This window comes from Arachis hypogaea, chromosome 15, assembly GCF_003086295.3.
Source record: "Arachis hypogaea cultivar Tifrunner chromosome 15, arahy.Tifrunner.gnm2.J5K5, whole genome shotgun sequence".
Lineage (NCBI taxonomy): Eukaryota > Viridiplantae > Streptophyta > Magnoliopsida > Fabales > Fabaceae > Arachis > Arachis hypogaea.
The window spans coordinates 144608324-144623862 of NC_092050.1; the positions used below are offsets into that span (position 1 = coordinate 144608324).

Consider the following 15539-nt stretch of genomic DNA (forward strand, 5'->3'; position numbering starts at 1 on the left):
CAAGTGGATACACCACTGCATCTTACCCGGCAATCTCACCTCTTACTCGGAGCAAGTGGTTAACACCACTGCGTCTTACCTAGAGGCACATCACAATTAATTTCAATTTCATTATCATTATAATTCATTCATAATCATCTATAACCAATGCATAAGCATCCTTTACAACCATGTCATCACATATACTTCAGTTCTCTGCATTTTTCATACATAATTCATCATTTTTCAACCTTGCTTCACCCCCAAGTTACCACTCTTTCCTAGTTCCATCTCATTATTAGGCATACTATCGAGATCTAAGGTTAAAAGAATGAAAATGGAGGTTTAGAAGTTCAAAACCATGTTTAAATCACAAAAATATATGTTGCTGAAAACAGGGTGTAGGCACACATGTGTGCGTGCGCACACTTGTGCAATTGTACATAGAGGTGCGTGCGCTCTAGAGTGTGCGAATGCTCTTAGCAGTAGGCATGTTCCTATGTGTGCGTGCACATCAAAATGTGCGTACGCACAAATGAAAATGTTGCCATTGTTGGGAACGTGCGCACATCAGTGTGCGTATGCACACAAACCAAAAATTCTGGTTTTGCTGTAATTTAAAAGAAATAAGTTTTTGCACAAGATTTCTAACGTCCATAACTTCCTCTACAAAATTTAGTTTTTCACAAAACTTATACCGTTTTAAAGTTTGTAAAACCCTCTTTAATTTAAAACAAATTTTATTTTTATCCAAAGTTTGAGGCTCGAATTATGGACCGTTGAAGTTCGTAAAAAATCAAGTTTTCATTCAAAACCTCAAACCTCTATTTTCTTTAAAACTCAACTTATCATCATTTATAACCATCAACACAATACATCTTTATCAATACCACAACAATCTCTTCATCCTACCATTTCTCAATTCAACCATATCATGCATCAATATCTCAAATAATCAACAAGATGAGCATATCCCTATTCATTATATATATATATATAAACACATATCACCATTAATTCATCACTAAACACTTATCCAACCAACATTAAACTTATAATATATCACTTAACACTTTAAATACCAAATTCATATCACAATTCTTATCAAGGTTACTAAACATTAAATATACTCATACATTTCAATCTATCCCATATTACTATAAAATTCACATTTTTAATTTTTTTATTAAAAATTAATTTATTAATTAATTATTTGTTAAATTTGCGAAATTTACAATACCCAATTATTTTCTATTAACATATGCAAATCTAAAATATTTTTAATTGAACGCATAATTTATTGCAGTTTTAGGATACACCTTAAAGTTTCCAACAACACAGCTACAACAATATTCACATTATTTGATAGAAAAGCCAAGAAATTATTCAGAACAACAGCACATTTAAAAAAACTCCAAGATAAAACTAACGTCCAAACAAAATTGGAAAATGTATGCAATACGTCAGTCATATTTGAAGTTAAGTTAAATGATTACAATCTAAAAGAAAGATCCTAAAAATTCACTCTGACAATGACATTTATTTTAAAAGGTGACGACCAATCAGAAGTATCTTTAAAACAAATTAAACAAATATTAATACTAAACTGATGAGTTTGAAAAACTCTAATTTAATTTGGATGATGAACAAATATTATTAAAATATTTAATTACAAAATTATTAATTTAATCTTCATTTAACATATGTTAATTAATAATTTTGTGATACAGATTTTTAATTGGGCCAGAAAATAAAATGTTGCTAACCCAAATTAAAACCAACAATCAGCCTTGCTAAATGTTTACTATTATATGGCTAAATTGTTGTATTAAAGGGCCAAGCTCAATGTTGTTGCAATTTAGCCCATATTTGATTGTGATGAAAGCCTCCCATGCTTGATCCGAAACAAAATTCATCAGGAAAGCAAATGTTAACTAATTTGAGCCAGATTTAATTTCAATGCTACAAAGTCCAAATCTTATTGTTGATGAATGTTTCCAAACTTGGTCCGAAACCAAGATAAAATGAAAGCAAAATGCTTCCAACGGATCCAAGCATTTCATCATGTGATGGATTTCAAAATCTATTACATTGTCAATTAATGCATGGGAACTATGAGAGAGAAAAGTTTCAGCTGAATTGATTGATGGCCATAATGCTATAGCCACTCTAAGCTAGGGAAGTAAAAGCAACTTTTACCAACAAAGTGTTTATCACATTGAATTGCTTTTCTTCTAAGTTGTTTATTCTCTCTCATCTCTTTCTTCTTTCTTCGGTCCTTGTCTAGGAAGCTATGAACGCTACGTTCATCTACCAAGAAAAAGAGGAAGTTGCATGCATCAAGACCATCAAGTTAATGATGGCAAGAAAACATACTAAAATAAAAATGAGATGTGGTTGAGATATCCACCAAATGTGGTTAGATTTGGTGAGGTAATCTTGAGCTCTTCATGCTCAAAAAGGGAAGGTGAAGATTCGGCCAGTAAGGGAGATTCTTGAAGCATGGCTTGTCTTTGATTCTGCTCAACCACCACAGGGAGTAGCTAGAGTGGCGAAGTGATGGTTGAGGCAGAGATTGAAGCAGATGAAGTCATCATCATCATGAAGCATCAAGGGCCAGAAATCCATCTTGGAGAGCAAGCCAAGGATGGAGAGCTCGGATTGATGAAGAATGATGATCAAGGAAGGACTAGAGGTAATTGCATGTTGGGTCTTGTATGGTTATCTCTTCTCTCTCTATGTGGCCGAACCGATTCTGTTTGTTGAAGGAGGAAGAAGTTGGTTCGGTTGTTGGCTTCAACAAGTGGAGGCTTCCCTCTTCTATAATAAGGGTGAACAACCACTATTTGAAGCAAGGAGAAAATTTGAGAGTGCAAAGCACAGAGTTCTCAGAGCTACCTGAGCTAACAGTTTTCTCTTCTCCTTCAATGTATTCTGTTTTGTAATTTTTCTGTTTAATTTTGTCATGTCTTGAGTCTCATGGAAAAAGGCAAACAGTGAGGTTTGTATGAAGAAAGCCATAAAGCGGAAAAAGGCAGAGAGTGCAAAATTAAAAGAAAAAGCCATAGATGTCTTAGAGGTCCTTTGTTCATCTATGTTGTGTTTCATGATTCTGTGAGAATCCCCTTGTAAGTTGGGTTAGCACTTTACAAGTTGTAATCAGAATTGATTTAACAAGTCAGCAAGTGTTATCAAGCGAAAAGGGGGCTAAGATTCAACCCCTCCCCCCTTTCTCTTAGCCACTGAAACCATCATAAACCATAATATTAAACTTTCTGTTACAAATAAACACTTTTATTTAACATTTATATATTTTCAACATTTAGTAACTAAATTATAGTCTTTAAAAAAAGAATCGGACTCACCAATGTTAATATCGTCTGACGAAGATCTAATACCAATAAATACATTACGAAAGAAAAACTCAAAACACATCCAACAAGCAACAAAGAAAACAAAGAAATCAGTAAATAGTAACAGCAAAAAAAAAATGTTGAAGACAATCAATAATGCAAATTTCATGACGAAAATATTTTATTCCAAACATTCAAGCAATGAAAAACAAAACAAGCATTACTAACAAGTAGTAATATTGCAAAAAAGAAGACTCCAAAGCAGACAAAAATTAAGTAAAAAATTATATTGAACAACTTTAGTTAATTATTTACTGTTTAAGACATTATAACTTTTGACAATTTTAAATGTATTCATGTATGATTAAATAAAAAAATTTATACATTATTTATTATAATGATTCAATCAAATTTTTCATATAAATATACACTATTTTATCTAAATAATATTATAAAATCTAATAAAAAAAACTATTATAAAAAATTCAAATTCAAATTCTCTACTCATCACGAGGGTGAAAATTTAGTTATTGTTAAAATTAATGGGAGAAGAAATATATTTTAATCAGAAATTGAACCACTTGATCGTCAGTGAGCTTCCTAATATCAGAAAGTTCCAAATCTCAGAACATTGTTATCAAATGGAAAACTAGAGAAGTCTTAACAACCTCCATAGAAGCCAAGTAATCTCTAACTAAATTAATTTCCACTTAACACCTATAATGAAACAACAGGGCACAGGCATTCCAGTATAAATAAAAAATTAAAAGAAAAAGAAGGAAAAAAATTTGATAGAATTAATATGCATAGCTAGTTGGGTGTTTTTTTTTTTTAACATCCTCTTTAGATGATTAGTTTTGTCTAATTAAATGGCAATTCTTGTTTCAATTTGCAACATATCCTTGAGCACCTTCTATTGCAACACTTTATATTCTTAGGAGTCAAGTTTTAGGAGCCTATGCCCCTATCTATCAAGAACCGAACGTAAGATCGAAGCTTCACGAAGAGTCTTCACTGAAACATGAGAAAGTAAAAACGATGACAACAATTAATGGTAAGAGGCAAAAGCACAATTATTGCTTGGTAACTTTCCTGCTGCTAATCTTTGTCTTTCATTAGCTAACAGTTTTTTTTTTTTTTTTTTTTTTTCAGTGAAAACATTCAAGTAGCTATGTGTGCTTGGTACACATAGACAATAGAGGGAGTACAATGTAAATGCATCTAAGTTACACTAGTAGAAGATTCTACAACTGATACAACAGAAGAAGATTCTACCAACGATACAACATTAGAAGAAGATTCTACTACCACTCTTATTGAAGACAGGACAGGTCTTGGTGGCATTTCCAGGGAATTCATGCTGCCCTCCAACATTTCTACAACTCTACTCATTGTTGGTCTGTCATTTGGAATTGGTTGAATGCACCATAAACCCACCATTGTCATTTTCTTAACAACATCATTTTCCTCTATGGCCACTTCCCCATCATCATCAGGTCCCAGTTGAGTTCCTTGATCAAGCCTTTTGTATATCCAATCAGGGAAGTACATCTCACTTGTGTGACTTGTCTTTGCAGGGATGTTCTCCTTCATTCCTACCATTTCTAGAAGCATCATTCCATAGCTATAAACATCAGATTTATGTGAAACTCTACCGAATTGTCTGTTCCACACTTCTGGAGCTATGTACCCTATTGTTCCTCTAGTTTCGGACATTGAAATATGACTTTCTTTTCTAGGACAAAGCTTTGCTAGTCCAAAATCTGATATCTTAGGACAAAAGTTTTCATCCAAAAGAATATTATGTGGTTTTATGTCAAAATGTAAAATAAGAATGTTGCATCCTCTATGCAAATACTCCAATCCTCTAGCAATCCCTATGGAAATTTGATATAAATTATCCCAACTCAAGAGTGGTGTATTCTTAGGGTTCTTTTTGTAAATAAAATTGTCAAGGGAACCATTGGACATAAATTCATAGATGAGAACTTTCTTGTGACCTTCTAAGCAAAATCCAAGAAGGGCGACAACATTAACATGAGAAGTTCTACTAATGCTAGCTACCTCGTTAATAAATTCTTCACCATTTCCTTTGGATGGATTCAACATTTTGACTGCCACATCGGAATCATTGGATAACTTTCCTTTATATACAACACCAAAACCACCTTGTCCTAGTTTAACTTTGAAGGAGTTGGTCATTTTCTTCACATCAGAGAATTTATATCTTTTTATAGTTAACACTCCATGATTTTTTAAGAAAGTTTCAATATCTTGGTTACCCTTTGTTGGAAAGCAGGATTTTTCTTGCGATGCTGGTGACATGTAGGTAAAACAACAAATACTCAACAATCCTACAATTACTGCAGCTGCTGTAGCACCTGTTAATTAGCAAATAATTAAAGAATTAAAGGAACATTTAATATGCTTTTAATTTCTATAAACTTTTGTTATGAAAGAAAAACCCAAAATATACAAGTGTAATTTGTTATACTTCTGGGATCTTCGCTAAGAAAGTTATAGTTGTTCACTTGTAATTGACAGAAACTATTTCATGGTCTACCCCTTTAACGTTAACAACTGAAACATACACTACAAAAATAGCCCAAGAAAATATCAGAGGAGGCTGGATGTAATACCTATAACAATGACTATCCATGTCCGGAGATGTATTGCATCTGTTAACAGTGAAAACAAAGATGAGTTATAGCACTCTTGAGCCTGTCTTTATTCGAGTTTAGGGTAAAGCCAGAAAACATAATCATGAATATTTGAGTGTGTGTGCTTTGACCAAAGTTACATGAGGAAAGAAAGCATCAATGATTTTGGCTTAATGCACCAAAAGTTACATGACACCCTGAAGGGAGTAAATGGGAAGAGAAAATAACCGTATACTGCACTATAATATCAAACAAGTTGATAAAGAATAAGTTAGGTGGTTGTTGAGTTGTACCCTATGATGTTTGTCATTGAACCACAGAGTCTTAGGAAATAGCTATCTATCAATTCCCTAGTGACTATATATAGTGTGATGCTAGGTAACCAGAGAACATAAGCTATTCAACCATGCATATTGTTCCGCACTTCTTTTATATTTTCTTCAAATTCAACCATTAGAATGTGCACATGAAGAAAGTTCAAAGAAGAACACTTGATAATTAAACTACAAGAAATATGATTAGAATATTTCCTAATATGTAATAAATTACCATCACCACAACTTTTCAGGTATGACTTATCCTTGCAGAAACAGAGAAACTGATAACCATCAAATCCACACCGTCCACCACTTTTCTCACAGTATTGGCAATCAGGTGAAGTCCAGTTTAAAAGAAATCCCATCTTCAAAATTTCAGTCTAATTCATTTGCAATAAGCTACTAAAATTAACAGCAGCATTCATGTTCAGTGGCACATTAATCACAAACTGACACATTCATGGAGTAGTTTTTGTGCTCCAGTACCTCCTTATGAAAAACCGCAAATGAATAATGAGTAGCATTTTTAGCACAATCTACTTCATATATGGGGAAATCTATTGGTTTTGTGGTACAGTTATAGAAGAAAGAGAGATTATTGTTCTCAGAACTATAAGTAAATGGTAACTGATCAAAACTGTAGTTGTGCATGGGAGCAGGACACTTTTCCTCATAGGTAGCAAGGTTAGCAGCAGTAAATGAAGAGTTGGAGCAACTGATATCTTTTACACTAGCAAGTCATAATTGGATGCTTTGAGAATTGGATTCTTGTTCTTGCAGGTGATCTCAAAGTGAGGATAGCCGCAAAATGAATCCTGTTCGTAAGGGATCCAGAATGGATACTTAATGTTTAGACCATTTCCACAGCTTCTAGGTGTGCAGGCCACAAATTTTGGATTAACAGATACCACAGTAGTAGCCAGGAAGAACAAGAAGATAATGGTGATTATAATGTACATTTGAGGCTCATTGTAATGGATGGAGATTCGAAGGATCTTTTGTTGCTTGAGATTTGGAAGGGGTGCAGAGAAGGACATAGGAGAAAAGAATTTGGAAGCATTTAGAGAAGAAATTCATCGGAGTTGGCAGCTATTGTGGAAAACTTTTTATATGCTATTATTTTATAGTGGGGGTCATGATTGGTGTTTGAAAATAATCCACCAGAGAATTACCCATTCACATTTATAAAGAAGTAGGCCGACTACCAATATTTGTTTTCATGAACTTAGTAGTTTTGTGAATTTTGTTAGGGGTGGTGTGTTTTGTAGTATTAAATTTGTTTAAACATAATAACAATGTCAAAAGTTGAATGTTGATAATGGAAAGTCGGTGAAGTAGCTTGAAAAAGAAGTATGAAGACTCCTTTTTCTTTATTAAATTTTTTAAAAAAAATTAGACACAAAACAAATACTAATGGTGAGAATGAGAATATTGTCATTCCCAGTAATGGTGACATCACAAGGATGCTGCACTTAAAATTTAGATAGTAGTGTTTTTAGAAGTTCTTTGTAAGAGAATACATGTATGTGAGGACTTTGAAAGGGAAAGTGGAGAAAGAAAAACATGTCATGTACAGAAGAAAGCAGAAAATGAAGTCTGTGACTGTGAAAGACCCCGTTGGACCAGAGCGAAAACAAAGACTTAGCGCACTATCTAATTCTAACCCCATAATTTAAAAAATAATTCAATAAATAAACAAATAAATAATAGGAATTGCTGCTGCACTTTCATGCATATGCAAAACCCAGGGAGACAAATCCGTTGACATGTGACATCACTAATATAACCCTCAAAAGATGTAGCTTTTGCCAGAACTAGAAAAATAATTTCCCTGCATTCCTTCTATTTTATCTCTTTGACTAGTTCAGTGAAAAATCTTGACCTATGATGCACAGTTATGAATCTAATATTTAAAATTTATGTTGATTGATTATTATCATTTTCTTATTATCGTTCAAGAAAATGAATTTAGAATCTCTAAATTTTGAATTTTTATTCGAGATGATAAAGTGTAATATCTTACTTTTTTTTCTTATATTTTCTCTTGATCCCACCTATGAAGTAAATAGTGAGAAATTACACTTTACCATGTGAAATCTAAAATTTAGAAGATTCAAATCCCAAAAAAATCATCACTTTATTGTTTAGCTTAAAACCTGGTGTACCCCAAGTTTTTTGTTTGATTTTTTTTTTTCGATGTTAGAACTTAGAAGTGAGACTTAAACCTATCACCTCTAGGTAAATAAGAAATTTTTTATTTAAATAAATAAAATAAATATAATAATTACTAAAATAAATAATTTAAAAACTAATTACCGATTTAAATGCCTTAGTCTTATCTCATTACACTGTAAACGAGATAAGCATGTCAGTTGCACCGTAGCTATCTCGTTTAAATCATTTACGGCGTGTATTTGGGCTCTATTTTGACTTAGTCAACTTCTTTCTCCCCTCTTTTAACCCTTTTCTACCATATTTGAGACTGATATGGTGATGGCACACCAGGCGGGAAACGACGGAGACATTAACAGACTGAACGAGACGTCGCATTACACCGAGGCGGCCGACTTCAAGGTTAGTTGCGTTCTATTTGGTTAATCTAAGTATGTGGACATTGTTAGGGTAGTCCCATAGTGACAAGCACTAAGTAAAATGCTTTAGGGATTAGTCTGTAGGATGAATTTAGAACTGTATTTGCTTGTGTAAGATTGTTATGACTTAATTAGAATTTGCTTACTGGCATATGTAATTTAGAGACATGTTTAGACTAGAAACATGGAAGTATATTCTTAAGTAGAAGTAGCTCTATGGTTTTAAGTAGACTACAAAAATTTATGATTATCTCTTTATAAGTTAATTTTTTTTAATTCCGCAGAGGCCTCGCCTTCTACTGCCCTAGCGAGTCAGCTATACCCTTCCTCCACCGGACGCCATTGTCCCGTATCTGGCTAAGGTCGGATTCAGCGACACGGTGCCCCTCAGGGACTTCACTTTTGACAATTCCCTGATTTCGGCACTCGTGGAGCGACGCCCGTGAGGTGAGGTCACTATCACCCTGCAGGACGTGGCGTACCACCTAGGCCTACGCGCACACAGAAACCCCATTGGGGGTGCCTTCGTGACTTCGGTAGGTGGCACGGCACGGACACGTGGGCCATGGTAAGCAGCTGCTTGGTGCCAGGCCTCTGGTGGCAGCACAGCAAGCTGCGTAGAGGAAGGAGTCCTTCACGCTGAAGCTGGTGTGGTTGCGTGATCGTGTCTGCCAGATGCCCCGACCAATGACCCGGAGACCCTCCGACAGTACGCCAGGTGCTATATTATGTTACTGATCGGAGGGTATTTGTTGATAGACAAGTCCAACAACCTGGTGCACATACGTTGGCTATCGCTTCTCCAGGACTTCGCAGAATGTAGGGTGTTATCCTGGGGCTCGGCTATGCTGTCCTGGACGTACCAGTCACTCTGTTTGGCGGCACAGCGGGGCGACACGGACATCGCCGATTGCACTCCGCTTTTGATGAGCTGGATTTATCAAACATTTCCTCAATGGTGTCCACCAGATAGAGGAATCTACCAGTATCCGCTAGCTGCGAGGTAACCAAATATCATTTTAGTATTTGCATTAAATATCGTTGTCAATTCATATGGTTTGTTACTTAACGAATCGTATATATCTCCGTTACTGTCAGGTTGGTCGGATTGCAGCAGCAGATTAGGGATCAGCACCAGGCCAGGGTCCTGCATTAGAGGGTTTCGATCGACCGGTTACGGTTCGATGAGGTTAGTCATGAAATAAAATATATTATGATTTTAAATACTTGTTGTGTTGTATTACGGTATATTTTCGACAGTTAGATAGATAGCGGATGGTTACTGATGTCGGACATATTTTTTATTCAGTTTGCATGGAGAGTCTACGATGACCCTGCGATGCAGGCCCTGTGCCCGCATTGGTTCTGTGAGGAGGAGGAGTAGGGTACTTGGTTGTCAGCCGTCCCGCTGGTCTGCTTCAATATTTTCCGGTTTCACCACGTTGATCGGGTGAAACGGCAGTTCAATGGGGAGTAGCAGGTGCCAGGCACTCCAGTGAATCTTGACAGATATGAATCATGGATAATTTCTTAAAAGTTATATTAATTTAGTTGTTTGTTATTCTGATAGTGATACTAGTTTATTTGACCACCACTGGCCGTGGTGAGGATGTCTGGTGGCCGAGGCGACTCCAGCAGTGGTACAATGGTTGGACATAGAGGTTCGAATCCGGTCGTAGGATCACCGTGCATCATACGTTTGACAACAGGCCTACCAGAGAGTACTATGATTGGTGGCGTGGGGCTTGCCGTGTGCGGCATCTATCGGGGCAAGAGGTTTTGGAGGACTCGAGGCTGGTAGAGTTGCCCCCCGACGTCCAGCTCACTGCCAACCAGCCGAGAGACGATCTCACCCTCCCGAGGGGCGTGCCGGATCGGAGGAGACGTGCGAGGGAGGTGAAAGAGGACACTCGCCAACCTGCTAGGAGGGAGAAGGGCCATAGAGAGCGTCGACCAGGTGAGCCGGTCAGGAGGGAGAGGCCCAGGCCTCGACGGGCTAGGGGTGATGCAGAGTCTGAGGAGGAGGCAGAGTACGACCACCAGGAGGATGATGGTGACATCCCACATCACAGTGTGGCTTTACCTATGGGACCGACTCCTCCACCTCCTCCCCCTCCCCCAGGGCATGGAGCGTGGCATTCATCCGGTTTCGGTGGGCAGCAGTCTCGGCCAACTTGGGATACATCACCACCAGGTTGGTATGAGGGAGGTCCATCTGGGACCCAGCAGGAAGAGGTCCATCGGACTCCACAATGGCAAAAGCAATAGGCAGGATGTTGCTATTCCTATCTTGCGCCACCGCAATAAGCAACACTCCACCGTACCTGCCATACAGATGTGTACCGTCTACAAACACAAAGGGCTTGCAATGCTTGAAGGCCTTGACACATGACAGGAAAGCGCAAAATACCTTGTCGAACATACTGCAGTCGCATACCAGGAGGTGTCCATCGTAGAACGGTTTGACGCGTAGGTCACAAATGGTACCAGAAAAATAGCTTTGCAGTGCCTGAAGTAGCTTCGGCACCTTATTATTTGACTCTTCCCAATCCCCGTATATCTGTGCAATTGCCTTCTGTTTGGCCATCCACACCTTTCTGTAGGATGGTTTAAAGTGATAGCTTGCTTGGACTGCACCTTGCAAAACCGGAATGCTTGCAGAGGGATTGGACTGAATCAATGGCAAGATGACCCTGCAGATCAGACTGCTGTCTAACTGACGATGGTCTTGAGATATAATGGGTGCTAGACAACTGTATACTCCACCAACCCTCTGAACCTCCCTGAACACAACAAAACAGTATTGCTTTAACCATGTCGTATACCTACTTAATATATTGTACAGAAGTACTAAAAAGCGCAAGTAAATTTAAGCTTACCAGTATTCGAGGTTCTGCCGAAGGGCCACATGGAGGCTCCATTGACACCCATTCTTAGCTTGACGGCACTACACATGGTACTTTAACTGGTCCGATTCGATCACCCGGTACTCCGCACTCCTACGAATACTGTAGTTCTTCACACCCTGAAGCACTGCCTCTCGGCTTCTAAACTTGTGACCGACCCAAAACTCTACACTGCCGTCTAGGTTGTAATCCTCTTCACCCGTGTCAGGAAACGGAGTCATCTCATGCATGGCGTCCAGATCCAGACTGTGATAGTGAGTTGACACTGTCGATAGCGGCAGAATTGGGTGAGGTGGAGGCAGGACATGGCACGCCACAGTCTGAACAAGTGTCTCTGGAACTCACTCATCCTCATCCCTACCATCGGACGAGTCGCTGTTTGCACTATCCGCCACGTAATCCTTGTTCGACTCCTCCTCGCCCTCCTCGGCCTCATCCACTGGAATGGCGACATGAATGGGCGGTGGTGCGAGAGGTCGGTCGTCCTGTACATAGGTCAAGTATACGGAACTCCCACCACCACTGTGTCCCACCTCTGCGGAAAGCTCTATTACCTGTTCCACCATGATCCTCCCATGGATGTCGAACATCAGTCGCACATGCTCGTCCTCTTGAAGTCGGAATAGTCGAAACCGGAAGACTCCGTTCCCCATAGGTGCCAGTAACCTATACGCCACCCTTCCGATTTCCCTCGCTTGTGTTCCACCGAGCTTGCTCAATATCAAACTCTTTAAATCTGATAACGTTTCCACACGCTAAATGCGAAACAATATTGGATCTTCACACTCAAATGTCATCTCGTTGTTGCTATTTCTCATATGCCAATTCGGATAAACAAGCACAACTATATATGGACTATTACTGACCATTAATGCCTTGTATTCGTGAGAAATATGAGACACGAAAAGGATAGAAAAAGTTTGTGAGAAATACCAAGGGTTAGACATCCTTTTATAGCTGCTATGATTGTCTTCTATATATCTCGTTTACAGTGTAAACGAGATAGACACGTTGCAGCTGACTACAACAAGGAGATGATTGAGACAGGGAGGTGGCAAAGCGGCCATCAACAACAAGGAGATGATGATCCCTATGGATGCAAACACCATAGGGAGTTCACTATGGACGTGGCAATCCATTCTTCAAAAACTCAATACAGCTTACAACAGTTTTATTTAGTACCGTGTACGCAGGAAGCATTAAGAAGACCGGTTATTGGTGTGATGGTGTGAAGTTCTTACGAAAATAATGGCCACGGTTGCCATTTGCCATCACTGTATTTGATTTTTCATTTTCCAGTTGAAGGAGGTGTTGAGTGTTGACCACGGCCATGGAAAACTATACTCATGAGTCTTCTACAAACAAAATGGGGTTGCATGTTTTAACGACCAATTAGGCAGAGTCAGTCAACCCCGAAACTGCCACCCACGTTCCCTTGTCTTTCTTCACTCGTTTTTAGTTTTTTCTTTATTACTTCTTTTTTTGGCAATAAAATAACTCGTAGTCGTGAAATCATTTACTACTTTTTATACTGCTGCGCTAATACTCTTTATTCTCTTTTATCTCAAAATCTGAAAGGTAATATTTTTTCTTACAATTCAGATGAACAAGCAGGTCCGGAAGTAGGTTGGTATTTGTGTGGGTCTGCTACCAAAGTCTATGACTCACGCAATAGATGACTCACGTAATGGTTACTTGTGGTTGTGTAAACAGCTATTTGGTTGAAAGGAGTGGGAGAATTGGCTTTGGCTTTGGCTTTGGCGTCAGCTTGTTCCGGAAAAGCATAAATTTTTGGTTTGGTTGTGTCTTAAGGAGGCTCTTCCTACTGCAAGTTTTCGCTTTAGAAGATGAATGTCGTCATCGGATAGGTGTCTAAGATATCTTTTTAGCCAAGAATCGATTTTACATTATATTCGAGATTGTCCAAAAGCTCAACTTGTCTGGCATAGGTTGGATATTTCTTGTCATCCTTTGGATTTGAAGAACTGGTTCTTGTATCATAGCAGAGAGCATCCCTTCAAGTTCTTTTCGGGATTTTGGTGGATATGGTGAGTAAGGAATAATGACATCTTTAATCCTCATGAAACTTGGTTTCCGGAAAAAGTGATTTGTCTGGCATTAACTTCAGAAAAGGAATTTAGGAATATTTTTAAATTACAACGTATATCCATTCCCTCTACTCTAAATGGTTTTTGGAATCCCCCATCTATTGGTACTTTTAAGATTAATTGTGATGCTAGTTATTTTGGTTCGGGTGATAGTGTTGGTTTTGTTTGTGTTATTAGAGATTGTAATGGGAGTTGGCAAATGGGGTGTTTGGGAATAATTGAGAGTAATAGTATTTTTCAAGGAGAATTGTTTGCCATTTGGAGAGGATATCTCTTAGCTTGGGATGTGGGTCAACGAGATGTTATTTGTGAGACGGATTGTGTGGAAGCATTTAATCTTGTTACTCATGGTTTTGGGTTTATTGATCCATTGGTGCTCAAAATAAGAAATATCATGCATTAGAATTGGCGTGTTGACTTTCGTTTGATTATGAGAGATGCAAACACGGTGGCAGATACTATGGCAAAGATGGCGATGAAGTTACAACTTTCATATGTGGATTTTCTTTCACCTTAGGAGGAGTTTAAGAGTAATCTTAAACGAGACTATTCCTTTATTTAAGCAGTTCCTTATTTTGTTTGTTTTATTTTTTTTTATTTAGTTTATTTCAATCGTCAGGAAAAAAATACTACTGCGCTAATACAAAATCAATGATAACAAATATAATGTTTAATATTCAAAATTGTGAGCTGAACTACTATTTTCCGTTTATATTCGGTGCTAGTAGTACTTTAATAGCTTTTCCTCATCATTTCCCTTGTGATTGTTTATATTCCTTTTTCTATAGTAATGGAAAAGAACACACATATGACATAACTAACCAAAAGAAAACAAGACGCGTGTTTCTCACATTTTTCTTACTACCGACCTTTATTCATTTAGCTTTTAACGCTCTGGACCAAGTCTTCACCATCTTAAAATTCTATGATGACCAAAATGACACAGCTTATGCAGCAATGACATGTTTCATGCTTAATTGCAATTTACATTTGACCATAGGTGCATAGCTACATTTAAAAAACTATGTCAACGTTAAAGTAGCTTGAATCTGAGATAGAAAGTAGGAAGTTGAGACAGTTAACTGAGAAATAAACAAATCCATGCAACGCAGGGAACACATAATTTACCCTAACCATGACTTTGATGATTAATCTCTATCAAGGTAATCACCACAACTAGAGGTGTAATTGTGATTTGGTTCATCTAAATGAATTATCAGATGTTGAGTACCAAGGGAACTGTTAAGAGTCAACTTCATTAAAGAAGTCTAGTACGACTAAAATGACAGCAAATCGAGAAACGGCATAGATCATACAATTTTAATTTATATTTTTCCGTAGGTACTTCATCAGCATCAACTTGCTATTTAATAATGGCTTAAAAGTTGAATGCATTAACATAACATAAACTAGTTATCTATTTTGCATCAGCTGAAATAGAACAAGATGTAGCTAATAGCCTAATAACTTATTACCATATCATCAACTTAAAGTTAGTAAATAGACAATAACATTTTGACCTCTACCTTAGATTTCTAAATTCAGATGTACCAAACCAATCATTCATGCACTTTAAATTACAGAAGAAATAAGTAGGTGGCAGTGGCTAAAGATTTAAGTTTTCA

The 15539-nt window shown here is 37.5% G+C and overlaps 1 protein-coding gene across 1 annotated transcript; it reads right to left on the reverse strand.

The window, feature by feature from the left end:
- Positions 1-4458: 4458 nt before the first annotated feature.
- LOC112751089 (LEAF RUST 10 DISEASE-RESISTANCE LOCUS RECEPTOR-LIKE PROTEIN KINASE-like 2.4) lies at positions 4459-8145 on the reverse strand. Its single transcript, XM_072217128.1, has 2 exons — positions 5972-8145; positions 4459-5713 (listed from the first exon to the last, which is right to left on the reverse strand). The coding sequence occupies exon 2, from the start codon at positions 5655-5657 to the stop codon at positions 4554-4556; it is 1104 nt and encodes a 367-aa protein (XP_072073229.1). The 5' UTR covers positions 5658-5713; positions 5972-8145; the 3' UTR covers positions 4459-4553.
- Positions 8146-15539: the final 7394 nt, after the last annotated feature.